Raw genomic sequence first — 13,469 nt, forward strand, 5'->3', positions numbered from 1 at the left:
TATTCCTGGGGAAATTCTGCACAAAAGAAAAAAAAATAAGGTTCTATGCAAAATTCTGCATAGTTTTTTGTAGTGTGTTTGGGCAGAATTCCCCCATTATAAGGCCTTAAATTCCTTCCTGTTTTTCCCCACCATGCTCAAAGCCAACCAGGCTTGCAACGTTTCATTTAGACTGGTTTTAGCCAGTTTAGTGTGCACGTTATTGTGCACCTAATGCACAAAAGGTTTCAGTGCTCCTTTTACCATTCATGGAAGTAGTGAGCGAAAATTTTATGTAAACGAGCTTGTTAGTATTAAAATGTGATGTAAATGAGGCCATTAGCAATTGCCTCCAATGCTCAGAGAAACAGTGAACACCCCCCCCCCCCCCGCCCTAACAACTAAAACCTACCGACAGCTCTGAGTAGGCATTATAGGGTGAACATGCAGTTACCGAGGAAACCCTGGGAGTAGAGTAGTCATCTCCAACACGCGGCCCTGGTAATCAATTTTTGCAGCCCCATACACAATAATGAAAAATTGAATTTGCTCACCTGATGCAAGTGACACTATCGGGAGGCAGGTAGAGAAAAGGCCCCATTTAGTTCTACTGGATTGTGTGTGCCTGTGTGCCATGCATGGTCACATTAATGAGCATGTGCACGAATGAGGCACATGTGACCCAGCAGAGCTTCACGGGGTGTTTTCTCTACCTTGCTCCTGATGTTGCTGCATCAGGTGAGCAAATTTGATGTTAGTTTTGGTGGGCTAACATTCCGTTGTCTGTGGGCTTTTCCCTTACATTCCTTTACCGAGCCCTACTATGTTGCTTTCAATAGAGTGGACTCCATTTATCGCATTTGTCTCCTGACAGTAGCAGGGGGTGGTAGCTGTGACACTTTATTTTGGAATGAGCTGGGCAACCAGGACACTGCCGCTGCGGGTTATGTAACCTTTCTTGTGGTTGGCAAGAGGAGCTTGACTGAAATTCTGATTTTACTGGTGGTGATAATAGAATTGGGGGCAGGGTAGGGGTGTGGGGAGAATACCTGCTGTGAATAATTTGGATCCAATTTTGATTTTTCTTTCTTTGACAATGTTGCTTTTCCTTTAATAAGTTGTATTTTTGGTGAGCTAATATTCCATTTTCTCTGGGCATTGAGATTGAGTAGAAGCAGTGACTAGTAACATTCATCTAATAAGATTAGGGCAACACAAAAGTCCACATCTTCGAAAATATTCATTATTTTTATACAGATTCCCATGTTAATATGCCAAAATAAAGTGATTTGTAAAAAAAATATCTTTGTAGAATCAAAATTAGTATTTAAAATTAAAATTTGCCCCTTCCTTTCTGAGCATACCACCAAAACCCTTATCCACACTCTTATCACCTCTTGTTTACACTATTGTAACTTGCTTCTCATAGGTCTCCCACTAAGCCATCTCTCTCCCTTTCAATCTGTTCAAAATTCTGCTGCATGACTTATATTTTTATTTATTTATTATATCCCACATTTTCCCACCTCTTTGCAAGCTCAATGTGGCTTACAATAAATCATGAATAGTGGAAATATATAATAAGATAAACAATTAGTATTATGGAAGGATCTTGGGTAACATGATAATGAAAAAGTATATTAGTATATATTCCGCTAGTGTCGCTATGATCATATTAGCCCTCTCCTCAAGTCACTTCATTAGCTCACTATCCGTTTCCGCATACAGTTCAAACTCTTCTTTTTAATTAACTTACAAGTGAATTCACTCTGCAGCTACTCAGTACCTCTCCACTCTTATCTCTCCCTACACTCCTCCCCGGGAACTCCCTTCATTGGGTAAATCTCTCTTATCTGTACCCTTCTCCTCCACTGCCAATTCCAGACTCTGTTCCTTTTATCTTGTAGCACCATATGCCTGGAATAGACTTCTTGAGCCGGTACGTCAAGCTCCATATCTGGCTGTCTTCAAATCTAGGCTAAAGGCCCACCTTTTTGAGGCTGCTTTTAACTCCTAACCCTTATTCACTTGTTCAGTACCCATGTCTGTTTTATCATTCCCACCTTAAATTTCTCTTATCCCTTATTTGTCCTGTTTGTCTGTCCTGATTAGATTGTAAGCTCTGTTGAGAAGGGACTGTTTCTTCATGTTCAAGTGTACAGGGCTGCGTACGTCTACTAGCGCTAGAGAAATCATAAGTAGTAGTAGTACATGTGTAAGTTTACAATCCTTTTGTGACCCCCGGAGCTTTCTCATGTCCTTAACATGAAAAAGGTTAGAGACTACTGGAGTGGTGGGGGCAGCTGATCTTTTCGTAATCTCAGGGGTCCCCTGCCAATCTCTAGTTACTGATGTGGGAGGTTGCGGGTACTGGAAAGCTGTGACTCTGTGTGTAGCTCTGCAGTTTCTGCAACTTGCTTCTGGTGTTGTTTCCAGTGTGTTACTTTTTTTTTTTTTTTTTTAACTTTTATATTTTTACATTTTTGCTGTCTGGTTTACTTTCTGCCCAGGGTTGCCGCTCCGAAGACCACAGCCATTCCCTCTTGACTGGGCATGGACAAAAGAGCTGTGCCTACCACACAGATCTTGTGGGCATGCGCCAGGCACATTCCTCCCCCTTTATTTATTGCATTTGTATCCCACATTTTCCCACCTCTTTGCAGGCTCAATGTGGCTTACAATAAATCATGGATAATGGAAATGTGAGGGGAGTAGACATTTGGTGTTACAAAAGGAATTGGGTTGCATGGTAATGTAATACATAATAGTAGGAAAAGAAGAAAAAAACAGAAGGCAAAAATTTACATTCAGGGTATATGTGAGAAATTCAGATGACTTGGTCTTTGTTATAGGTCTTGTCGAAGAGATGGGTCTTTAGCAGTTTCCGGAAGTTGGTCAATTCGTAGACCACTTTCAGGTTACGTGGCAGTTCGTTCCAGAGTTGTGCACTCATATAAGAAAAGGTTGATGCGTGCATTAACTTCCAATGCACAACACTAACAGCGTGCATATAATTTGTTGAGCATTGTGCAGTAATTTTTTGGTGTTATGAGCATCTGGCCCATAGAGTTATTTACAATTCCTGTATTCTGTGTCTCTGTTCTGTGTGTTGTGTACTTGTCTGTATCTGTATCTCTGATGTGTGTGTGCGGGAGGATTAGATATTGAGAGGCTGGGATAGTTTGTGAGAATGGGCAGTATGGGGGTATTAGCAAGATAGTTTGGGGTGGTGGAGTAGTTACAAAGTCCTTTTGACAGTGGGGTGGTTTGAAAGTTTCAGGGAATGGACATACAACTAGGAAAGTACAGAAATAATTAGTATTTAAAATAAAATGGAGCAAGTAAAATAGGGATGACATCTCCTTGGTCCTCTCTGACTGTGCAGGAATCTCTGCCATTAGTGTTCTATTTTTACATGTTTTCAGTATGAGTCTGTTGATGTACATTAAGCATGCAAGGGGGACCATGAAAGTAACTCTGTGCGCGCAATTTATTTCTATTCTGTTGTGAAAAACAAGTTTCCAAATGGCTCAGATCTGTATTTCTGAGAACAGCACACTGTTAATAGGAGGACGGCTCTCGTCCGACTCTGAAGTCACCGACCTTGCTGATGAACTAATATTCCAGATTGTGCTTCTGCTTCGTTACCTGTAAATTTAACTAGCGTTCGGCGGCCGCTCGCGCTCGGCTGTTTCCGTTAGTTGGCGCCGCGCGCGCCAACCCCTTCGGTAACTTCCGTAGAATCAGAGACGCCATTTTGTTGCAGACCGTTGGTGCCCCTAGTATTGTAGTTCGCACCAGAGCGTCGTTCAATTCGGCAATGGACGGGTACGTATTAAGGATAAATATAACTTCTCGTTTTGGTGTGACATTTTAGTTTGAGTACAGCTTGCTGGTTTGAAAAAAAAAAAAAAAAGCAGGCGTTTCGGTCTTTCGGTTTAGTTGTAGCGGCGATAGAAGCTTTCTCCAGGGACAAGAGAGGTATAGCGCGGAGGAGGGGGGTCGGCTGCTAACGTAGAGGTGGTTTGTCTCAGTATGGCGGGAAACGGAGGGAGATTAAGGTCGGAAATGCCCCGTGAATGCTGACATTTGTTCGTATATATATACTGCAGCATTAGGCACTCCTGAACCTGAATATAAGCGGCTTGTCAGAGAATTTCTTCACACTTCTGAGTTTGTGAAAAATCCGATCTGTTTGGCTTTTGGTCAAGAATCAGGCCCACCATTTTGCCGCCGATTGCGTTCCCTTGTAAAGGCTTTGCTTTCCGAGGGAATGTGGTAGTGTGACCATAATGAATTTACAGCTTGAGCTTCGCGAACTGTTGAGAGACGCGAGTGAAAAAGCTTTACAACTGGGGTCGGAACAGAACACTGTTTTATGTGGACTCTGTGCGGCAGGCAGATGTTAGACTCTTTGTTGTCAGTGGCTGCTGAGCGTCCTGTCTTCAGTGAGTCTGAGTCGAAGGTAGAAAGATTCCTTTGTATGTATGACTCGACAGTCGTGGAAGAAAGAGGAAGCGGCCTGCAGACGTCGCCCATATGGAAACTGCCTTCCTCAATGGCCGGTAGCCAGGAACTTGTAGTAAGGCCCTTTCTGATTGGAGCCAGGATATGTAGGATATAATAGTCATTGTCATTGCAAACAAATACTGCATGTTGCTATTTCAAAATTGGTGTCACTGTTTCAGGGAGAAAAAAAAGTTATAGTAGTAGCACACGTTCTGGTAACCACTCTTGGTGTTTTTAATGTGGTGGCTATTGGTTGCTAGATCCACCTGAAAGGGTGGCATTAAAGATAATCTTAAAACACGCTTTTTGTTGACCCCACGTAATATATTTTTGACTATCTTTCAAAACCTGAAATTCCATTCTTCAAGTCAAAATAAAACCACACACTCCTATCCCTCTAAAGGCAACTAATAAACTATTAAAATATTTGAACTTTCTTTGCTGGGTGGTGTGTTCATGCACTCGTTGCTCCAGGAATTGGTGGTTAGGATGGTGGAGGGTGTAGTGCAGTGCTTATCATTTTGTGACCATGAGACCCCATGATCATGACTAAGGGTGTCAACTGGATCCAGATTCACCGGACAGGGTTGTTCCAGTGCATGTGGGGACTTTGTCTTGCTTTCCTTAGGGAATGCAATGGTGAAATCAAAATTATAAGGCCCAGCATGTGCTGGGGTAAGCCCAAGACTGGATCAACCCTGTACTGTGAATCTTAATCTAGTTGGCAGCCTTAATCATGACAGAATAAAATGTTGTGTTCTCCACTCTGAGTTGCAGGATGATGCACCTTTGGAGAGCTCACTCAGGATATGACCCCAAATGCAGATTTTGTGACTATTATGCAGCTCTAATAAAAGACTGATTTTACTGATCTCGTAGTATAATGAAATGATTAAATTATGTACATTCCACAGGGTCCTGACTCACAGTTTGGGGAAGTTCTGCTGTAGTGTCTGTGCACACCACCCTGGACTTTCGGTTAAGGAACAGGGAGAGATATGTCCGATTTGGGCCAGACTGCGCTGGAGAACCATGGGGCAGGCATGCTAGGAAAATAGGCCCTTTCAGCCACAGTTGAAGGCATGGAGGAAGCTGGCTTGTTTTGTATATTGGCTGCTGTGATTTCAATGCTGCAGAGGTTGGAGCTGGGAAGTTAGGAAGGATGTTGAGAGTGACTGCTGGGGACTTGGAGAAAGGTTTGGAGATGTTCAGTCTGGCCACATTACCTCTGTCCTGAAGTGCAGTAACTGAGCTGAGACACCAGGGACCATTTGATGGCTTTGAACATTAGTTGTCTTTGCTTATGCCTGCATTTTTTTTTTTTTTTTTTTGAGAGGACTATACATGTAAGTACTGGCACTTACTTATGTGTAGAAGTTGCCACATTCCTCAGTCATTTGCAAAATACCAGTGGAACTGTGAGGGTCTTGATCATGAGGTTCTAGATCCTTTTTTTTTTTTTTTTTTTTTGAGAGAACTATACATGTAAGTGCTGGTACTTATGTGTACAAACTGCTGCATTTAGCAGAGTTACTTGCAAAATACCCGTGGAACTGTGAAGATCTTGATCCTTATGTTCTAGATCCGCCTTTGATGTCATCAGAATGGTCCTTGAAGAGTCTGCTGTTATTTTGTAATAGGGGCAGAGTAGAAGACACGTCTGCTTGAATCAGTCTCTAAAAGGAAATACTACAGATGACTTTTTAAAAACATACGTAGCAAATGCTGTGGGTTTTCTAATAAATATATTAGGAGGCAACAGATTTGTTCTTAAACTTTTATATAAATATTTTTCTTATTTAATAAATGCTTGTTATGAGCACCTGAAGGCTTGATATACAAATCTAGCTTTGTATAGAAGCTAAAGTGTTCTGTTGCAAGATGTATATTTATGTGCATGTTGCCCATGTGCAAGCCTACTCCTCTCCCCCTCCAACTGTTTGTTTTACTTTGTGAAGTGCCTTGTGTGGCCATCTCTTCCTGAGATAGATGGTAAATAAAAGGTTTTAAATAACATAGGCGCAAATGGATTTATTGCATAACTGCTACGAAAACTCATAGGTATAAAATGGGCTTCTTAGCATTTATCGCACACTAATCATTAGCACACGCTAAATTTGTTAGCACACCTTAATAAAAGAATACCAGTGATTTTTTTCACCTTGTTAAAGAGAATGGTTCTGCCTTTTTTGTGACCTAATTTACTAGTTTTTCTCCCCATAGACAGAATGGGAAAAAGGCTTAATGAATCGGGTCTCAAACCCCTGCGAAACACTTAAGACAACGTTCAGATTTTCCCTGGCTGTGACCCATAAGCAACGTAGGACAGGAAGGTCTTATGAAATGCTTGCTCAGGTTGTGCTCCCTGAATGTGTGTTTCGTGCATGGCCCACAGCTTGAGAAGCAATTCTTTAAAGATTTGGTTATAGTTTTATTTTTACTTAAGTTATTAAAATGTGGAAAAAAACATTCTGTAGTATATTGTATTGTTGTAAGAAGCTGGAAGTCCTGATTACCCAAGGTTTAGGATAGGAAATTTTGATCTATTTATGTACTTCCTTTTTGAAGAAATTCACCCAAGCTTGATCCTTTTTTTCACACCACAAATAGGGAAAGCATATAAAGTGTGGCTTATATTATTTCCAGTCTACCTTTGTGTTTTTGTATGGTTGTGTGTTGTGCAATTGGGATAATAGAAGACAGGCATTTTGAAAAGTAGTTCCCTAACTGCCATATTTCAGTGTTTTCAAAGCTTCTATGCTGGAACTTCTTCTGATATAGAAGTGCATTTAAGCCTTATAGATGGGGAGGGGGCCTTTTTTTTTTTCTGGAACCCTAGGTTCAATCTGGTCCACTTCTGAATGTGGGGTGTGTGTGTGTTTTTCCTCCACCAGTATTTCTTCTATGCCAAATGCAGTTGCATTCCTTTAAATTCTAGAAGAGTTTCCCCTTCCCCAAGACAGGCATTGTTAACTCCTTACGTATAATTGCTTTGACACATCCATTTGTCGAAACAGCAAAAGGGGTAAAAGGGGTATAGAGGCCCACCAGGTTTTGGATTTGGCACCAAGCTCATAGTGGAGAGATTAAATGAATTCTTTGCTTCACTCTTTACGGGAGAAGATGTAGAGATCTACCTGCAGCAGAAATAGTTTTCAAGGGTGATGATGCAGAGGAACTGAAAGAAATCTCGGTGAACCTGGAAGATGTACTGAGCCAGATTGACGAGAGTGATAAATCACCTGGACTGGATGGCATGCACCTGGAGCACTGAAAGAACTCAAACATGAAATTGCTGATCTGTCATTAAAATCGTCCTTAGTACCTGAAGATTGGAGGGTGGCTAATGTAATGCTGATTTTTTTTAAAAGGGTTCCAGGTGTGATCCGGGAAATTACAGACAGGTAAGCCTGACTTCAGTGCTGGGGAAAATAGTGGAAACTATTATAAAGAATAAAATTACAGAACATATAAATAAACATGGTTTAATGGGACAGAGTCAGCATGTGTTCAGCCAAGAGAAATCTTGTCTCACCAATTTGCTTAATTTCTTTGAAGACGTAAATAGACATGGGTAAAGGTGAGGCAGTTGATGTGTGAGCCTATAGTGTATCTGGGTTTTAAGAAGGCTTTTGAGAAAGTTCCTTATGAGAGACTCCTGAGAACATTTTTAAAAAGTCATGGGATAGGAGGCAATGTCCTTCTGTGGATTAGGAATTTGTTATTTGACAGAAAACAGGGGCTAGGATTAAATGGCCATTTTTCTCAATAGAGGAGGGTGAGCAGTGGAGTGCTGCAGGGTTCCGTACTGGGACTGGTGCTGTTTAACATATGTATAAATGATCTAGAAAACGGAATGATGAGTGAGGTGATTACATTTTCAGATGACACAAAACTATTCAAAGTTGTCAAAACACATGCGGATTGTGAAAAATTGCAGGAAGACCTTAAGAAACTGGAAGACTTGGCATCCAAATGGCAGATGCAACTTAATGTAGACAAATGCAAAGTGATACACATTGGGAAGAATAATTCGAATCATAGTTAACCTGGGTTCACCTTGTGAGTCAGTGCGCAAGAAAAAGATCTAGGTGTCATTGTAGACAATACACTGAACTCTTCCGCTCTGTGTGGTGGCAGCCAAAAAAGCAAACAGGATGATGCTAGGAATTGTTAGGAAAGGGATGCAAAATAAAACCAAGAATATTATGCCTCTGTATCGCTCCGCAGTGCAACCTCACCTTGAGTATTGCGTTCAATTCTGGTCGCCGTATGTCAAAAAGGAAATATCAGAATTAGAAAAGGTTCAACGGAGGGCTACCAAAATGATAAAGAGGATGTAACGCCTCCCATATGAGGAAAGGCTTAAGAAGTTCGCGCTTTTCAACTTGGAAAACAGACTGCTGAAGGGGGATATGATTGAGGCCTATAAAATCCTGAGTGGTGTAGAACTGGTAGAAGTAAACTGATTTCCATTACATTTTATCCCACTATTCCAGGACAAGTGGGTAGTTATGTCCATCGACCAGCAGGTGGAGATAGAAAATCCAGAACTGAGCACTACTACCTAGCCACGTGTTAGGCGCCCAGTTCCTCAGTATCTTCTATCTCCAGCAGGTGGATGGACATACTTCGTTTCTCTTTGTGTTCCAGTTGGTGTCTGGTTCCCAGTTGAGTCACACCTGAGGAAATTTAGACATACTTGGTGGTGCTGGGTCCCTGTCTTGCTCCCGCCTGGAGGCTTTCTTCCGTTTGTTTCCCTCCTGAGCCTCTCTTGTGGCAACAGTGTCTGTGCAGCAACCAATAAAAAAAAAAAGAGAGCCACGTTTCTTCTGGCCGTATCAGAATGGCTCCAGTCTGGCGGTGTTGGTTCTGGCCGGGGAGGTGAGGAGGTTGGAGAGTTCGGGGGGTGCACACCCTGATTCAGGATCCAGGTGGTGAGTTGGGGATCTGTTAGCAGGCCGTGGTAATGGTCACGCGGTTCCCGCAGCGCGCCTTTTTTCTGTTAAACACTAGTGCCAAAAGTAAAAAAAGAAAAGGAGCAAGTTAGCGTGCTTGCAGAGTGCGCTCTTATGAGTTGGACCTCTGACCGGGTGTTTTTTGGCGCGGCGGCATGTCGGTCCCGGCTGAGGTGGTGAAGCGCTGCTCCTCCTGTGGGGGTAGATGCTCCTTGGGCCGGTGGACGGTGTGCAGACCGGTGTCCCCGAGTGGAGGAGGAGATCCTGGTGGCCTTTCTCTGGGGATAACGGGCCTGGATCAGCGCTCTGGGTCTCCGGGGGGATCTTTTGGCGACTCCTCTCTGGTGGAGGCAGGAACTAAGGCCATTTTGTCCTCCGCGGTCAGAGAAGAGAGCAGTCACAGCAGGGGGCTTACCTGATCAGGCCTTTTTCCCCTGAATTTGTCTTGTTAATGCACCAGACATTTTTATTGAAGCAGGGGGGCGCTGCTCTGCCTACTCCGGGGGTCTCGGGGGGTGCGGAGTTGGACTCAGCCCCTCCTCCTCCCAAGATACTTCGGCCTATCCTGTTGGACGACCCTTTGGAGGGTTGTTCACCCATTTCTCCGGGGTCAGACATGGAGTCCGCTTCATCAGGTGGCCCTTCGGCCCTGGAGCCTTTAGAGGAAGGGGAGCTCCCCTCAGGAGACGGGAATGACCCTCGGGTGCTCCGGCTTTTTCAAAAAGATGAGTTGGGTACGTTGATTTCGGAGTCCTTATCGGCTCTCTCCGTATCTGAACCTGGGGGGGGGGGGGGATGCTTCAGGTTCCCAGCAGTCTTTTCCCATGCGGGGGCTTAGGGGTCCCTCTAAGGTGTTCCCGATGGATCTAGATATTCAGGATTTAATCTCTGCAGAGTGGAATACCCCCGAGGCAGGTCTGTGAGTGGGGAGAACCATGGCCCGCTTCTACCCTTTGGTTCCAGAGGAAAGGGAGAAGTTGGGCTTTCCTAAGGTAGATTCTTTGGCGCCAGCGGTGACCAAGAAGACGACCTTGCCTGTGGACCTTAAAGGTGACCTTTTAAAGGACCTTCAGGATAGGAAATTGGAGCAGGCCCTGAAACAGGCCTTTGAGGTGTCTTCCTTGGGCTTGCAGGCTGCGATTTGCAGTTCCTTTGTGGCCCGTGCCTGTCTGCAGTGGCATCAAAGGTCAGGGGCCAGGAGTGACTCTTGGGCGTCTAGGATGGAGGCAGGTCTCGCTTATCTAGTGGACGCCATATATGACATGCTTAGGGCTTTGGCCAAGGGTATGCCGTTGGCAGTCTCCGCAAGGTGACAGGTGTGGCTCAGGGCATGTTCTGCGGATGTGGCGTCCAAAGCCTGGTTGGTGAAGCTGCCCTTTCGGGGGAAGTTACTGTTTGGCGAGGACTTGAGTAATCTGGTGAAAGAGCTCGGAGAGTCTAGACCCCAGCGGCTGCTTGAGGACCGGCCTATGTCGTCTGGTCGGCAGTCCGGGTTCTCTCATCCTCTGTTTCAGGACAGTAAGAAATACAGACCAGGTCACCCGGCCTTTGGGCAGCGCCCTACTACTACTACTACTATTTAGCATTTCTATAGCGCTACAAAGCGTACGCAGCGCTGCACAAACATAGAAGAAAGACAGTCCCTGCTCAAAGACAATAGACAAAAAATAAATAAAGTAATCAAATCAATTAATGTGAACGGGAAGGGAGAGAGGAGGGTAGGTGAAGGCGAGTGGTTATGAGTCAAAAGCAATGTTAAAGAGGTGGGCTTTCAGTCTAGATTTAAAGGTGGCCAAGGATGGGGCAAGACGTAGGGGCTCAGGAAGTTTATTCCAGGCGTAGGGTGCAGCGAGACAAAAGGCGCGAAGTCTGGAGTTGGCAGTAGTGGAGAAGGGAACAGATAAGAAGGATTTATCCATGGAGCGGAGTGCACGAGAAGGGGTGTAGGGATGGACGAGTGTGGAGAGATACTGGGGAGCAGCAGAGTGAGTACATTTATAGGTTAGTAGAAGAAGTTTGAACAGGATGCGAAAACGGATAGGGAGCCAGTGAGGGGTCTTGAGGAGAGGGGTAGTATGAGTAAAACGACCCTGGCGGAAGATGAGACGGGCAGCAGAGTTTTGAACCGACTGGAGAGGGGAGAGGTGACTAAGTGGGAGGCCAGCAAGAAGCAGATTGCAGTAGTCTAAACGAGAGGTGACAAGGGTGTGGATGAGGGTTTTGGTAGAGTGCTCGGAAAGAAAGGGGCGGATTTTACGGATGTTGTAAAGAAAGAAACGACGGGTCTTGGCAATCTGCTGGATGTGAGCAGAGAAGGAGAGAGAAGAGTCAAAGATGACCCCAAGGTTTCGAGCTGAGGAGACAGGGAGAATGAGAGAGCCATCAACAGAAATAGAAAACGGGGGGAGCGGGGAGGTGGGTTTGGGGGGGAAAATGAGAAGCTCGGTTTTGGTCATATTTAATTTTAGGTGGTGTTGAGACATCCAGACAGCAATGTCAGACAAGCACGCTGAAACTTTGGTTTGGATGCAAGGTGAGATATCAGGGGTAGAAAGGTAGATTTGGGAGTCATCAGCATAGAGATGGTAGGAAAAGCCATGAGATTAATGAACCAAGGGAAGAAGTGTAGATAGAAAAGAGGAGGGGACCAAGAACAGAACCCTGAGGTACGCCGACAGGCAGAGGGATAGAAGTAGAAGAGGATCCACCAGAGTGAACACTAAAGGTGCGGAGGGAGAGGTAGGAAGAGAACCAGGAAAGGACAGAGCCCTGGAATCCAAGTGAGGACAGGGTATCGAGAAGTATGCTGTGATCGACAGTGTCAAAAGCAGCGGAAAGATCAAGAAGAATGAGGGTGGAATATTGACCTCTGGATTTAGCCAGTAATAGGTCATTGGAGACTTTAGTAAGCGCAGTTTCGGTTGAGTGGAGAGGGCGAAAACCAGATTGTAGTGGGTCAATAATAGCATGTGAGGAGAGAAAATCAAGGCAGCGGCGGTGAACAGCACGCTCAAGTAATTTGGAGAGAAAAGGAAGGAGGGAGATGGGTCGGTAATTAGAGGGACAAGTAGGGTCGAGTGAAGGCTTCTTAAGGAGAGGTGTGACCACAGCATGTTTAAAGGCAGCAGGGACAGTCGCAGTGGAAAGTGAGAGGTTGAGAATGTGACAGATAAAAGGAATAAGAGCTGACCGGAAAGTCAGGTCAGACAGGTTCTCCTGCCCGACAGTCGCAATGATGGTGCATTGGTCCACGCGTTCAGTCCGATAGGGGACCGCCTTCAGGCGTTCCAGGTGGGCCTCCATCACCTCAGATCAGTGAGTGCTGGACATCCTGCGCGACGGTTACCAGTTAGAATTCTGCCACCTGGTCGCTTCTCTCTTCTTACAGTCTCCGTGTCGAGGTTCTGTCCGAGAGGCACAAGTCAAGTCAACCGGTCAGGCTTTACTGTCCCTTCAGGCCATTGTGTCCATGCCACTCGACGAGCTCGGACAGGGGAGGTACTCCATCTATTTCGTGGTCCCAAGAAGGGAGGCACGGTCCGGCCCATTCTGGACCTCAAGAGTGTCAACAAGTGCCTGCAGGTTACGCACTTTCGCATGGAAACCCTCAGGTCCATCATTGCCTCCGTGCGGGAGGGGGAGTTTTTCGATCTCAAAGAAGCGTGCCTTCATATTCCAATTTGGGGCCTCCATCAGCAGTTCCTTCGTTTTGCTGTACTGGGTCAGCCAGTTTCGGGTGCTCCCATTTGGCCCCACGGACCTTCTCCAAAGTGCTGGTAGTGATGGCAGCCTTTCTCCGGAAGCAAGGTGTTCGAGTGCACCCTTACCTGGATGACTAGCTAATTCGCGCTCGTCCTACCAGGACAGCTTGGAAGTGACTTCCACAGTTCTCAGGCTGCTTCAGTCCTTGGGATGGGTGATCATTTTCGAGAACAGCTGTCTGATCCCCTCTCAGCGCCTGGAATACTTAGGTGTTCTATTCGATACCCAGCGGGCTCTGGTCTTTCTGACCGACCTGCGGCG

At 45.1% G+C, this 13,469-nt stretch overlaps 1 protein-coding gene across 1 annotated transcript in view; it reads left to right on the forward strand.

Annotated features, from left to right (window-relative positions):
- The first annotated feature begins 3,739 nt into the window (after positions 1-3,739).
- Positions 3,740-13,469, forward strand: part of PTBP2 (polypyrimidine tract binding protein 2) — a 191,809-nt gene continuing 182,079 nt past the window's right edge. Inside the window, 1 exon segment of the mRNA XM_030208338.1 lies at positions 3,740-3,807. Coding sequence (XP_030064198.1) covers positions 3,800-3,807 — 8 coding nt within the window. The 5' untranslated portion in view covers positions 3,740-3,799.

The sequence above is a fragment of the Microcaecilia unicolor genome, chromosome 6 (genome assembly GCF_901765095.1).
Source record: "Microcaecilia unicolor chromosome 6, aMicUni1.1, whole genome shotgun sequence".
In the NCBI taxonomy this organism is placed as follows: domain Eukaryota; kingdom Metazoa; phylum Chordata; class Amphibia; order Gymnophiona; family Siphonopidae; genus Microcaecilia; species Microcaecilia unicolor.